The sequence below is a fragment of the Bombina bombina genome, chromosome 12, assembly GCF_027579735.1.
Source record: "Bombina bombina isolate aBomBom1 chromosome 12, aBomBom1.pri, whole genome shotgun sequence".
Lineage (NCBI taxonomy): Eukaryota > Metazoa > Chordata > Amphibia > Anura > Bombinatoridae > Bombina > Bombina bombina.
The window spans coordinates 6,047,599-6,061,971 of record NC_069510.1 but is presented as its reverse complement, the minus strand read 5'-3'; the positions used below and the strand labels follow the sequence as shown (position 1 = coordinate 6,061,971).

At 45.2% G+C, this 14,373-nt stretch overlaps 1 protein-coding gene across 1 annotated transcript; it reads left to right on the top strand.

The window, feature by feature from the left end:
* The first annotated feature begins 1,751 nt into the window (after positions 1–1,751).
* Positions 1,752–11,239, top strand: B3GALT9 (beta-1,3-galactosyltransferase 9). Its single transcript, XM_053695933.1, has 3 exons — positions 1,752–1,792; positions 2,606–2,846; positions 9,840–11,239. Exons 1-3 carry the CDS (start codon positions 1,752–1,754, stop codon positions 10,941–10,943), a joined length of 1,386 nt encoding a protein of 461 aa, XP_053551908.1. The 3' UTR covers positions 10,944–11,239.
* The last annotated feature ends 3,134 nt before the right edge of the window (positions 11,240–14,373 follow it).

Genomic DNA, 14,373 nt, shown 5'->3' with positions numbered 1-14,373 from the left:
CAAATTGCAACTAAAAAGTTTATATTTTTATTTTACATGCACAGTATCATATATGTATGTCACAGATACGGGCTGCAAGGGTTAAACCCCTACCCCCTACTACCTCACCCCCTCTTGTTTCTTGGTGGTTTTGGGCTCCTCAGAGCAACCACGATTCCCCAGACCTTCCCTTTTTGTGAGAATTTGTGTGTGAACCTGATCTTGAAAGAGCTGGTCTCTGAACGACCTATCCCTCTCCGGCCAGCCGGGCCCATGGATCTACCATCCGGCCGCCGCACCCACCCAGCATCCTCCGGAGAACTTTACCTCCAGCCACTTCAGAGGCCTCTTGCCATAGAGCTCCGCTCTTTTAGGGACTGGTACCCTGTGGGGAGGGTAAGATGTGGGCCAATTGCAGGAGATAAGCTCCATAGGGAACCAGGGTTTCTGAGCCCTACTCAGCAGACTGCCCTTCGGCTGGCCCCATGGAACTGCCGGCCGGCCACAGGAGCTTGGATTCCCGGTCCCCTTTACCTCAGGTTGCTCCAGCCTTTGGTGGAGTTACCCAGTCAGGGTAGCCGGTAATCCATCACATTGGTGGCAGCAGTGGGATGCTTACATCTACCTGGAACGTCCAAACCACCAAATGAAGACATAATCGGATGGAGCGGTATGAGAGGCTCTGGAAGGAAGAACTAAAGAGCCTGCTGGAGGCCCGAGGAAAAAACTGATGGGAACAAGTCTAAGGCAGTGATAAAGGAGCTGATGGAGGACGATCAGGCTAGTGCACCCGCTAGTGAGGCTGATGGTAGCCAAGAGGGAGAATGGAGCAGTGGGGCCTCCTTCCAGGGGACCTCAATATCTGACCTTGAGAGGCAGGTCCAGTGGTGGCTGGCCCTCTCTGGTGCTCCAGAAGTCCATGGGGGGAGCGTTGCCGGATCCCCTGGACCCATCTCCCCGGCCAAAGAAGTTACCTCATGAGGCCTTTTGGACCTTCAAAGAACAGGAGGGAGAGGATATTGACCGCTTCCTCCAGCTGTTTGAAACCCAGTGCAGGTTGCAGGGAGTTGCCACTACAGACAGGGTAACCATCCTGATCGGGAAGCTATCCAGAAAGGCCCTGGAGGCTTTCCATACTATTCCCTCCAAAGATCAAGCCAACTATGACTGGGTGAAAGAGCGCATCCTTGCACACTATGGACTCATTGCGGAGGCGCACCGACTGAAGTTTTGAGAGCTGCAAAGACAAGAGGGGCAGCCATACACAGAGTGGGCTTACCGGTTAGCCCGGCACTTGGATTCCTGGGTAACTGGCTGCCGCCTAACCACTCGAGACGAAGCTATCCAGCTCATCTTACGGGAACAATTTTACAACTGCACCCGATGGAGGTATGGGACTGGGTGAAAGACAAGAGACCCACAACAGCTGACCAAGCCGCCACCCTGGCAGATCAGTATGTGGATGCCCGTCGCCAGGCTTCCCCAGGACCCCAGCCAGCAACCCACTCCACTTCAACCCCGGCTCATCTTCCAGCGGCACCTCGGCAACCCCAGGCCTGGCTGGCCCCTGTGTCCCCCGGCTGGGGCCAGCAATCAATGGGGGTGATATGGGTGTGGGCAATCCGGCCACTTCCGATGGTACTGTCCGGCATGGCCAAGAAAGCCCCCAGTACAGCAGCCTAGGAACCCCTCACCGGCCCAGTGGGTGAGCGCTCCCGCCAGGACCTATCCAGCCGCTGACCATTGCCTGTATGCAGCGGGTCCTGCCAACTATGCCGACTGGGCAGATGAAGAAGTTGGCATCCTACATGAGGTCAGCCTTGTGACCCAAGATAACTGCCAGCACCATTGCCAGGACATCTGGGTCAATGGGCAGGCGGCCAAGTTTCCCTGATCCAACCCCACCTGGCCCCCACCTTCAGCTAAACTGGGAGGACGCTTGCCGTTCGAGTGGCTGGAGGTGCCATATTGGAGGTCCCCACAGCCTAGGTGCACCTGAACTGGGGAGCGGGCTCCCATGATGTGGAGGTGGGCATCATGAAACAGCTACCTGCCAAGGTCTTGTTGGGGAATAACCTCGGCCACCTTGCCTCAGCCCTGCCCATCCTGACTACTACTTTGCCCCGACCTTCCGCTCTGACTCCAATCCTACCCCCTGACCAACCCTCCTGGGCGTCCCCCTCTCACTTTGCCCAGGAGGCTTGAGTGACCCAACCTTAGCCACTTACCGAGACTGAGTAGGTACTTAACCCCAGGGCAACAGGGAGGAATGTTTCCAGTGGGAGAGAGGGCTACTGTACTGGATCTTTGAGAGGAGAAAAGGACCAGTGCCCAAACGTCAGCTGGTTGTACTGAAGAAGTTTCGGTCCAACCTACTGCTGATAGGGCATGATATTCCCCTAGCTGGATATTTAGGAAAGTCCAGGACCCACAACCGCCTAACCAAGACCTTCTTTTGACCAGGTATTACAGCAGGAATTAAGGACTACTGTAAAACTTGCCCAGTATGTCAGAAGGTAGGGAAGACTGGAGATCACACTAAAGCTCCCCTGCATCCCCTTCCCATTATTGATGAGCCCTTTAGTAGAGTGGCAGTAGATATAATTGGACCTTTGGCCTGACCTAGCCCCACTGGGAAGAAGTATATACTTACAGTGGTTGACTATGCTACCCGATACCTGGAGGCAATCCCCCTGGCCAATATCCAAGCGGAGACAGTGGCAGATGCAATGCTCTGGATATTCACCAATGTAGGCTTCCCCCGGAAAGTGATCTCTGACCAGGGAACCCAGTTCACTGCGGAGATCACCCGGCAGTGGGATCAAACCCCTGCACAGTGCTCCATATCACCCCGACTAATGGGTTTTGTGAGCGGTTTAACGGGACCTTAAAACAGTGGCTTAGGACATTCTCGTCCACTCACAAGGACTGGGAGAGGTTTCTGCCACACCTCTTATTTGCATACAGAGAGGTGCCCCAGGAATCCACCGGTTTCTCCCCATTCGAGTTAGTGTATGGCCGAAAGATAAGGGGACCCCTACACCTAGTGAGAGCCCATTGGGAGGGGGCCACAGAAGAGGAAGGACCATTGGTTATGGAATACGTCCTCTAACTCAGTGACCGACTGAAGGACCTTGCTGACAGGGTGCGAGAGAACTTTCAGGTCGCTCAAAGAAACGATGGTACGACCGAAATGCTTGTATTCAGACCTTGACAGTAGGGAAGAAGGTCCTAGCTCTGAAGCCTGTCAAAACAGACAAGCTACAGGCCTCCTGGCAGGGACCCTACTGGGTGGTGGAATAACTGAATGCCACCACCTACCTGGTAGCCAAATGTTCAGATGACCGAGTCTGCTGGCCCTTTCATGTGAACATGTTGAAGGCATACCTAGAAAGGACCAAGGATATGGCAGCTATCTGTGCTCCGGCTGTGTAGGACTATGAGAGTCTTTCCGTGCCGCAGCTCCCTGGGCAAAATGAGACCCCACAAGGAGTAGCCGACATACTCCTAGACGAGAGGTTAGGGACTGGACAGAGAGAGCAATTCTGGGAACTTCTTGAAGACAGACGAGATATGTTCTCTACTGTCCCTGTGTACACCACAGTGGCCATACACTGAATGGAGAGCCCCGGACAGGCCCCCCTATGAAAGGCAGCCTACAGGGTCCCAGAGGCAGTCAGGGACAGTATGCACCGCAAGTTCAGAGGAATGTTGGACCTAGGTGTTGTTGAACCGTCCAACAGTTCCTGGGCCTTCTTGGTGGTGCTGGTGCCAAAGAAAGACGGGACTACCCAGTTCTGCATCGACTACCGTAAGCTCAATGACAGAACCACAACTGAAGCCTACCCTATGCCCCGAGTCGATGACCTATTAGACAGAATCGCCCGTGGCCACTTCCTGACTACCCTCGACCTCTGCAAGGGATACTGGCAGATCCCCTTAGACCCTGAGTCAGTCCCCAAGTCCGCCTTCATCACCCCCTTCGGCCTCTACCAGTTCAAGGTCATGCTGTTTGGGATGAAGAACACTCCAGCCACCTTCCAAAGGATGGTGGATCACCTTCTGGATGGCCTCTAGGACTATGCCTGTGCATACCTGGATGACATCGCCATCTATAGCGACACCTGGGAGGACCATTTGGACCCCTTAGGCGTTGTTCTAGACCGCCTCAGAGCCGCCGGGCTGACCTTGAAGCCCGACAAATGCACCATAGGGCACTTGGAGGTCCAGTACCTGGGCCACCGAGTGGGCTGCGGAAAGCAGCGGACAAAACCGGCTAAGGTTGACAAACTAGCCCACTCCCAAGACCAAAACCTAAGTCCTGGCTTTCCTAGGAACCACAGGGTACTACAGGAAGTTTGTTCCTAATTACAGTGTCCTCCCCAAAACCCTAACCAACCTGACTCGTAAACGACTTCCCCAACAGGCCCTGTAGTCCCCAGAATGTGAAACTGCCTTCCAGAGCCTTATGTCTGCCTTAATCTCTGCTCCTGTCCTGGCCGCTCCAAACCCCACCCAATGTTTTTGTGTCCACACAGATGCCTCCATGTTTGAGTTTGAAGCAATGTTAAGCCAGGTGGATGAAGAAGGACAAGACCACCCCGTAGCCTACATCAGTAGGAAGTTGTTGCCCAGAGAGGTAGGCTATGCGGCGGTGGAGAAGGAGTGTCTGGCCCTGGTATGGGCCCTGAAGAAACTACAGCCTTACATCTATGGGAGCCCTTTCACCATCCTCATAGACCATAACCCCCTCGTATGGCTTAACAGAGTTTCTGGGAACAACAGAAGATTGCTGTAGTAGAGTTTAGCCCTGCATCCCTTTAACTTTGACATTCAGTACAGGCTGGGAAAAAGCAATGGAAATGCTGATGCACTTTCCCGGCAGACTGAATTTGCATAAGCTCCTCGGACAGCCCCAGGCCGACCCATGTGTGGATCTAGCCGGGTCTGCCAATCTGGAAGGGGGGAGTAGTCATGGATACCGGGCTGCAAGGGTTATACCCCTACTACCTTACCCCCTCTTGTTTCTTGGCGGTTTTGGGCTCCCCAGAGCAACCACGATTCCCCAGACCTTCCCTTTTTGTGAGAATTTGTGTGTGAACCTGATCTTGAAAGAGCTAGTCTCTGACTGACCTATCCCTCTCTGGCCGGACGGGCCCCTGGATCCTCCGGCCAGCCGCCGCACCCAGCATCCTCCGGAGATCTTTGCCTCTGGCCGCTTTAGAGGCCCCTTGCCCTAGAGCTCCGCACTTTTGGGGATTGGTACTCGGTGGGGAGGGTAAGATTTGGACCAATTGCCAGAGGTGAGCTCCATAGGGAACCAGGGTTTTCAAGCCCTACTCAGCAGACCACTCTTCGGCTGGCCCGCTCCATTGAACTCACGGTCGGCCACAGCAGCTCAGATTCCCATCCCATTTACCTCAGGTCGCTCCAGCTGTCCCTCGTCCTAGAGCTCCATTCTTTTGGGGATTGATACCTCTCAGGGCGGACTAGAAGTGGGGTGATTTCCATGGGTGAGCCCATTTAGGAACCAGAGGTTTCGGACCTCCCCTCAATACCCATTACCCAGAGGTCTAGCCCATAACTCCAACCCCCAGTCATGGATTAAGGCGATTTTTGGACTGAAGTAACTGGGGGCCATTGGACACTGGGGGCCATTGGACATTATGGAGGTGCCAGCCTGTCTGGTGGGGCGGGAATGGCAGGAGATATGGGGGAATGATAAGGCTCTTATCAAGATCAATTTGTGTATAAATGTTGTGGTTTTTTTCCCAATAGTGTTCTTGTTTCACCTGAATGCTAGTCGGTCTAGTTATTTGGGTGGGAACTACCATAATCACTCTTCTCCGCTACATAGCGGCAGGTTCCAGGTGCTGGAAGGATCCTTTGGTGGAGCTACCCATCAGGGTAGCCAGTAATCCGTCACAATATATATATATATATATATATATATATATATATCATAATAAAAAGTACATTATTTTCGATTTGAAGAACATAGGAATATAAAATATGTGTTTTGCTCATTATGTTTTGCTCATTATGTTTTGCAATTTAAATCTTAACGCGGTCAGGCTAGCGCACCTGAAAGCTTAGTACTGTAAAAGTGTCTAAATAATCCATAGAATATATCTGTATATTTTTTAATAATTTTATATGTCATATTTTAACAAAGTGCCTTAAGAATACTAACGGCTAGATTACGAGTCTTGCGTTAGCCTTAAAAAGCAGCGTTGAGAGGTCCCAACGCTACTTTTAAACGCCTGCTGGTATTACGAGTCAGGCAGGTACAGGTGTACCGCTCACTTTTCTTCCGCGACTCGAGCTTACCGCAAATCCACTTAGGTCAATTGCGTATCCTATCTTTTTCATGGGATTTGCCTAACGCTGGTATTACGAGTCTTGGAAGAAGTGAGCGGTACACCCTCTCCTGTCAAGACTAATACCGCATTTAAAAGTCAGTAGTTAAGAGTTTTATGGGCTAACGCCGTAACATAAAGCTCTTAACTAAAGTGCTACAAAGTACACTAACACCCATAAACTACCTATTAACCCCTAAACCAAGGCCCCCCCTGCACATCTCAAACACTTTAATAAATTATTTAACCCCTAATCTGCCGACCGGACATCGCCGCCACTTTAATATATTAACCCGTAAACTGCCGCACTCCCGCCTCGCAAACACTAGTTACATTTTATTAACCCCTAATCTGCCGTACCTAACATCGCCGACACCTACCTACATTTATTAACCCCTAATCTGCCACCCCCAACGTCGCCGCTACCATATTAAATTTATTAACCCCTAAACCTAAGTCTACCCCTAAGTCTAACCCCCCGCCTAACTTAAATATAATTTACTTAAAACTAAATAAAATTACTACAATTAAATAAATAATTCCTATTTAAAACTAAATACTTACCTGTACAATAAACTCTAAGATAGCTACAATATAACTAATAGTTACATTTGTATCTATCTTAGGGTTTATTTTTATTTTACAGGCAAGTTTGTATTTATTTTAACTAGGTAGAATAGTTATTAAATAGTTATTAACTATTTAATAACTACCTAGCTAAAATAAATACAAAAGTACCTGTAAAATAAACCCTAACCTAAGTTACAATTACACCTAACACTACCACTATAATTAAATTAACTACCTAAACTACCTACAACTAAATACAATTAAATTAAATAAACTAAAGTACGAAAAACAACAAACACTAAATTACAGAAAATAAAAAAATAATTACAATTTTTTTAAGCTAATTACACCAACTCTAATCCCCCTAATAAAATAAAAAAGCCCCCCAAAATAAAAAAAATCCTGACCCTATACTAAATTACAAATAGCCCTTAAAAGGGCCTTTTGCAGGGCATTGCCCCAAAGTAATCAGCTCTTTTAGCTGTAAAGAAAAATACAATACCCCCAACATTAAAACCCACCACCCACACACCCAACCCTACTCTAAAACCCACCCAATCCCCCCTTAATAAAACCTAACCTAACACTACCCCCTTGAAGATCTCCCTACCTTGAGCCGTCTTCACCCAGCCGGGCACAAGTGGACCTCCAGAGGGGCAGAAGCCTTCATCCGATCCGGCCAGAAGAGGACATCCAGACTGGCAGAAGTCTTCATCCAGCCAATAGGATTGAAGTTCAATCCTATCGGCTGATCCAATCAGCCAAAAGGATTGAGGTCGCATTCTATTGGCTGTTCCATTCAGCCAATAGAATGCGAGCTCAATTCTATTGGCTGATTGCATCAGCTAATAGGATTTTCCCTACCTTAATTCCGATTGGCTGATAGGATTCTATCAGCCAATCGGAATTGAAGGGACGCCATCTTGGATGATGTCACTTAAAGGAATCTTCATTCTTCAGTCGCCGTCGGATGGAAGAGGATGCTCCGCGTCGGATGTCTTCAAGATGGACCCGCTCCGGATGGAAGAAGATAGAAGATGTCGCCTGGATGAAGACTTCTGCCGGTCTGGATGTCATCTTCTGGCCAGATCGGATGAAGACTTCTGCCCCTCTGGAGGTCCACTTTTGCCCGGCTGGGTGAAAACGGCTCAAGGTAGGGAGATCTTCAAGGGGGTAGTGTTAGGTTTTATTAAGGGGGGATTGGGGGGGGTTAGAGTAGGGTTGGGTGTGTGGGTGGTGGGTTTTAATGTTGGGGGGGGTATTGTATTTTTCTTTACAGGTAAAAGAGCTGATTACTTTGGGGCAATGCCCCGCAAAAGGCCCTTTAAAGGGCTATTTGTAATTTAGTATAGAGTAGGGAATTTTTTTATTTTGGGGGGCTTTTTTATTTTATTAGGGGATTAGAGTAGGTGTAATTATCTTAAATCTTTTGTAATTATTTTTTTATTTTCTGTAATTTAGTGTTTGTTGTTTTTCGTACTTTAGTTTATTTAATTTAATTGTATTTAATTGTAGGTAGTTTAGGTAATTAATTTAATTAAAGTGTAGTGTTAGGTGTAATTGTAACTTATGTTAGGTTTTATTTTACAGGTACTTTTGTATTTATATTAGCTAGGTAGTTATTAAATAGTTAATAACTATTTAATAACTATTCTACCTAGTTAAAATAAATACAAAGTTGCCTGTAAAATAAATATAAATCCTAAAATAGCTACAATGTAATAATTAGTTATATTGTAGCTATATTAGGGTTTATTTTACAGGTAAGTATTTAGTTTTAAATAGGAATGATTTATTTAATTGTAGTTATTTTATTTAGATGTATTTAAATTATATTTAAGTTAGGGGGTGTTAGGGTTAGACTTAGGTTTAGGGATTAATAACTTTATTATAGTGGCGGCGACGTTGGCGGCGGCAGATTAGGTGTTAATAAATGTAGTTAGCTTGTGGCGATGTTGGGGGGCAGATTAGGGGTTAATAAATATAATGTAGGTGTTGGCGATGTTAGGGGCAGCAGATTAGGGATTCATAAGTATAATGTAGGTGGCCGCGGTGTCCGTAGCGGCAGAGTAGGGGTTAATAATTATAATGTAGGTGGCAACGATGTCGGGGACGGCAGATTAGGGGTTAATAAGTGTAATATTAGGGGTGTTTAGACTCGGGGTTCATGTTAGGGTGTTAGGTGTAGACATAAAATTCCTTTCCTCATAGGAAACAATGGGGCTGCGTTAGGAGCTGAACGCTGGTTTTTTTCCAGCCGACTCAGCCCCATTGTTTCCTATGGGGAAATTGTGCACGAGCACGTTTAGCCAGTTTACCGCTACCGTAAGCAGCGCTGGTATTGAGGTGAGATGTGGAGCTAAATTCTGCTCTATGCTCACTTTTTTGTGGCTAACGCCGGGTTGAAAAAAACCTGTAATACCAGCATTGTCTTAAGGTAGCGTTAAAAAAAAAAAGGCTTGTTAGCACCGCACCCCTGTTACCGCAAAACTCATAATCTAGGCGTAAGTTTTTATGTGCACTAACCTGACAGCGTTAAGATAGAAAATAATGTACTTTTTATTATGTAATATATATTTCTATATACTGTATATAATAAAACTGTTCATGTAAAATACAGATCTATACCTATATATCTATAGGAATAGGTATATACCAGCATATATAGAATCATGTATTTAAGAAAAAAAATAACATTATCCTGTAAGTGAAGAGGATTTGAACATGAAATATGTTCATTAAATATACAGTAAAACACATAAATACATATCTAAACACATATAAACATATAATATATATATATACACACACATAATCATATTTAAACATGTGTATGTATGTGTATACATATTTTAATAAAAATAAACTTGATGTATATACATATAAGTATATCATTTGCACTATTGAAACTTGTTTTCTTTTTTCTTGCAGTTGGTATTCTGCAGACTACGTACACACCAGTGGTGCTTCATTATCTTTAACATTTTGCTATTTCATGCCCTATTATTTGGAGCAGATTTCATGGAAGAATATTTTCTACGGTCTGGTCCGATCTCCTACTCTGAGGCAAAGTTTATGGAAATCAGAGAACTGGCTAAAACATTGGATATGTATCCTATGAAGGACAACATATCAAAGTCCTTTGTAATTAACGAGCCCAGTCTGTGCTCCGACAAGAATGTTTTCCTTCTCTCCATTATCTTTAGCTGTCCCGAAAATAAAACAGGAAGAGACAGAATCAGGAGCACGTGGGGCAATGTTACCTCTGTCAAACATCTTGGCATCATCAATATATTTGCTTTAGGGAGACCAGTCTCTGGAACTATTCAATCAGATGTCTTGAATGAATCACATGTCTACAAGGACATCATTGAAGGAAACTACCTAGATACCATTCAAAACAAAACACATAAGACTCTGATGATGATAGAATGGACACTGACATTTTGTCCCAATACAAAATTCCTCCTTAAAACTGATGAAGAGATGTTTGTCAATATCAAAAGCTTAACTGAGTATCTACTTGACTTGGAGGCACATTCTGAAGATATATACACAGGTAGAGTTATTCACCAAAGCCTTCCAGACAGAAATCACCAAAGTCCTAATTTTGTTCCCATATGGTCCTATTCTGAAACAAACTATCCTGATTACTGCAGTGGGTCAGCCATGGTCATTTCACTGGATGTGGCTAAGAAGGTTTATATAGCATCAAAGGATATTTCAACCTTGGTACCATCGGATGTGTTCATTGGTATTTGTACTCAGAGAGCAGGAATCATACCCATTCACAGTTCTCGATTCTCTGGCCCTCGACATATCACATATAACAGGTGTTGTTATAAGTTCATTTTCACGTCCTTGTCAGTAGACAATGAACAAATCTCCTTTGTTTGGAGAGACATGAACAATGGAGAGGAATGTTCTATTCTCGAGACCTACTACGGCTTACTGTCGTGTAAAGTTTGGACCTACCTTGATAAGTTTAAATATTTTAATATGGAAAAAATAAAGAACGGGGCATGGTCAGTGTAACCTGATATTCTTAAAAGGTCTTCTAGATGACAAACCAAGTCAATGAAGGAAGACACACTGCATTCTTCAAGCCTTTAAAAGAAGAAATGCTCACCTGAACTATTGTTAATGCTTGACAACTAACATAGGACTGTTGGTCAGTAATCCCCTGCACACAACTTGCTTAGTGCACAGTTTTTGTAGAGAGTTTCTATGTATTTTCTTTCTGCATTGAAACTGAAAAGTGTATTGATCTTTCTGCAGATTGTGCCCTAGAAACCTAGGGGGACTTTCAAAGAAAAATTATTACATTTAAAAAAAAAAAAAATCAAATTATTAAAAATATTAAAAGTGGAAAAGAATCTACTTTTTTTTGTAACACAAATTTATATGGATAAAAATTCTTAAAGGGCCAGTAAAGCTAGAAAATAATGTTATTTAATTCTGCAGAATTATATAACATTATTTTCTAGCTTTACTGGCCCTTTAAACAGCAAAATTAATCTAAAATCTGTTCTTATAGTAACAGAAACCTATTTATGCTTATTATTACTATGTTTGACCTAAAAAACATAACATGTTTATGAGATAGGTAGATAGATAAGAGATAGATAGATAGATAATAAATAGATAGATGTGCTAACTTTTGCAGCCCCGGGAAGAATAAAAGTCATAGCTTTGATGTCACCAGGAAAATGTACCACTTAAAATGTGTGCTTGGGGACTTTTGGTGTATAAGAAATTCGCCAGGAAACAGGTGACAACATCAAGTGATAAATAAAAGTGATAAATAAAAAAGATGTTATATTGTGTACAGAAATACAGAAATTAAAACAGTTACATGAGTTGTGTAGAAGTAAAACAACAACATACACAAAGTGCAAAAAAACAAATTGTATCACTATACTAAAACCAATAGGGGTCTCACTCTCTTATGGGTAAGTGTTCCCAGACATCCTTCTTGTGGGTCTCTGATCTTTAGGGACTGCTCCAGGAATAGTCTCTGGTCCAAGGTTCCCTCAGGATCTTCAGACTGCAAAGCTCCCAAAGTTCCACTCTGCACTGTACAAAACTGAAGCCCCTCTCCAAAGTTCCAGTCATTGCAGGCCCCAAAACCTCTGCTTCCACTCACATCAGTATATATACAACTAGTTCCAGTCATGGCAGCCCCAGCATCTCTGCCCTCACTCTCATCATCAGCCACAGAACCATTGCTTCCACTCTCATCAGTATATATACAACTAGTTCCAGTCATGGCAGCCCCAGAACCTCTGCTTCCACTCTCATCAGTATATATAAAACTAGTTCCATTCATGGCGGCCCCAGAACCTCTGCTTTCAATCTCATCACTGTATATACAACCAGTTCAAGTCATGGCAGCCCCAGAACCTCTGCTTCCACTCTTATCAGTCTATATAAAACTAGTTCCAGTCATGGTAGCTCCAGGACCTCTGCCTCCACTCTCATCAGTCGATATAAAACTAGTTCCAGTCATGGCAGCCCCAGAACCTCTGCTTCCACTCTCATCAGCCTATATACAACTAGTTCCAGTCATGGCATGGCAGCCCCAAAACCTCTGCTTCCACTCTTATCAGTCTATATACAACTAGTTCCAGGCATGGAAGCCCCAAAACCTCTGCTTCCACTCTTATCAGTCTATATACAACTAGTTCCAGGCATGGCAGCCCCAGAACCTCTGCTTCCACTCTCATCTGTATATATACAGCTAGTTCCAGTCATGGCAGCCCAAGAGCCTATGCTTCCACTCTCATCAGTCTATATACAACTAGTTCCAGTCATGGCAGCCCCAGAGCTTCGGCTTCCACTCTCATCAGTCTATATACAACTAGTTCCAGTCATGGCAGCCCCAGAACCTCTGCTTCCACTCTCATCACTCTATATACAAATAGTTCAAGCCATAGCAGCCCCAGAACCTTTGCTTCCACTCTCATCAGTATATATACAACTAGTTCCAGTCATGGTAGCCCCAGAACCTCTGCTTCCACTCTCATCAGTCTATATACAACCCAGTTCTAGTCATGGCATCCCCAGAACTTCTGCTTCCACTCTCATCAGTCTATATACAACTAGTTCTAGTCATGGCAGCCCCAGAATATCTGCTTCCACTATCATCAGTCTATATGCAACTAGTTCCAGTCATGGCAGCCCCAGAACCTCTGCTTCCACTCTCAGCATCTCAGCATTCTATATACAACTAGTTCCAGTCATGGCAGCACCAGAACCTCTGCATCCACACTCATAAGTCTATATACAACTAGTTCCAGTAATGGCAGCCCCAGAACCTCTGCATCCACACTCATCAGTCTATATACAACTAGTTCCAGTCATGGCAGCCCCAGAACCTCTAATTCCACACTCATGAGTCTATATACAACTAGTTCCAGTCATGGCAGCCTCAGAACATCTACTTCCACTCTCATCAGTCTATATACAACTAGTTCCAGTCATGACAGCCCCAAAACCTCTGCTTCCACTCTCATCAGTCTATATACAACTAGTTCCAGCCATGGCAGCCCCAGAACCTCTGCTTGCACACTCATCAGTCTCTATACAACTAGTTCTAGTCAAGGCAGCCCCAGAATATCTGCTTCCACTCTCATCAGTCTATATACAACTAGTTCCAGTCATAGCAGCCCCAGAACCTGTGCTTCCACTCTCATCAGTCTATATACAACTAGTTCTAGACATGGCAGCCCCAGAACCTCTGCTTCCACTCTCATCAGTCTATATACAACTAGTTCCAGTCATGGCAGCCCCAGAACCTCTGCTTCCACTCTCAGCAGTCTATATACAACTAGTTCCAGTCATGGCAGCCCCAGAGACTATGCTTCCACTCTCATCAGTCTATATACAACTATTTCCAGTCATGGCAGCCCCAGAACCTCTGTGTCCACTCTCATCAGTCTATATTCAACTATTTCCAGTCATGGCAGCCCCAGAGCCTATGCTTCCACTTTCATCAGTCTATATACAACTAGTTCCAGTCATGGCAGCACCAGAACCTCTGCATCCACACTCATAAGTCTATATACAACTAGTTCCAGTCATGGCAGCCCCAGAACCTCTAATTCCACACTCATCAGTCTATATACAACTAGTTCCAGTCATGGCAACCCCAGAACCTCTGCTTCTACTCTCATCAGTCTATATACAACTAGTTCCAGTCATGGCAGCCCGAGAACCTCTGCATCCACACTCATCAGTCTATATACAACTAGTTCCAGTCATGGCAGCCCCAGAACATCTACTTCCACTCTCATCAGTCTATATACAACTAGTTCTAGTCATGGCAGCCCCAGAGCCTATGCTTCCACTCTCATCAGTCTATATACAACTAGTTCCATTCATGGCAGCCCCAGAACCTCTGCATCCACACTCATCAGTCTATATACAACTAGTTCCAGTGATGGCAGCCCCAGAACCTCTGCTT

Excerpts from the sequence above, each read along its gene's own strand:
- B3GALT9 (XM_053695933.1), top strand. The coding sequence starts at position 1,752 with ATGCCGACTGGGCAGATGAAGAAGTTGGCATCCTACATGAG. Across the intron at positions 1,793-2,605 it reads AAGTTGGCATCCTACATGAG|CCCCACTGGGAAGAAGTATA; the intron begins GTCAGCCTTGTG and ends GGCCTGACCTAG. Across the intron at positions 2,847-9,839 it reads CACCCCGACTAATGGGTTTT|TTGGTATTCTGCAGACTACG; the intron begins GTGAGCGGTTTA and ends TTTTTCTTGCAG.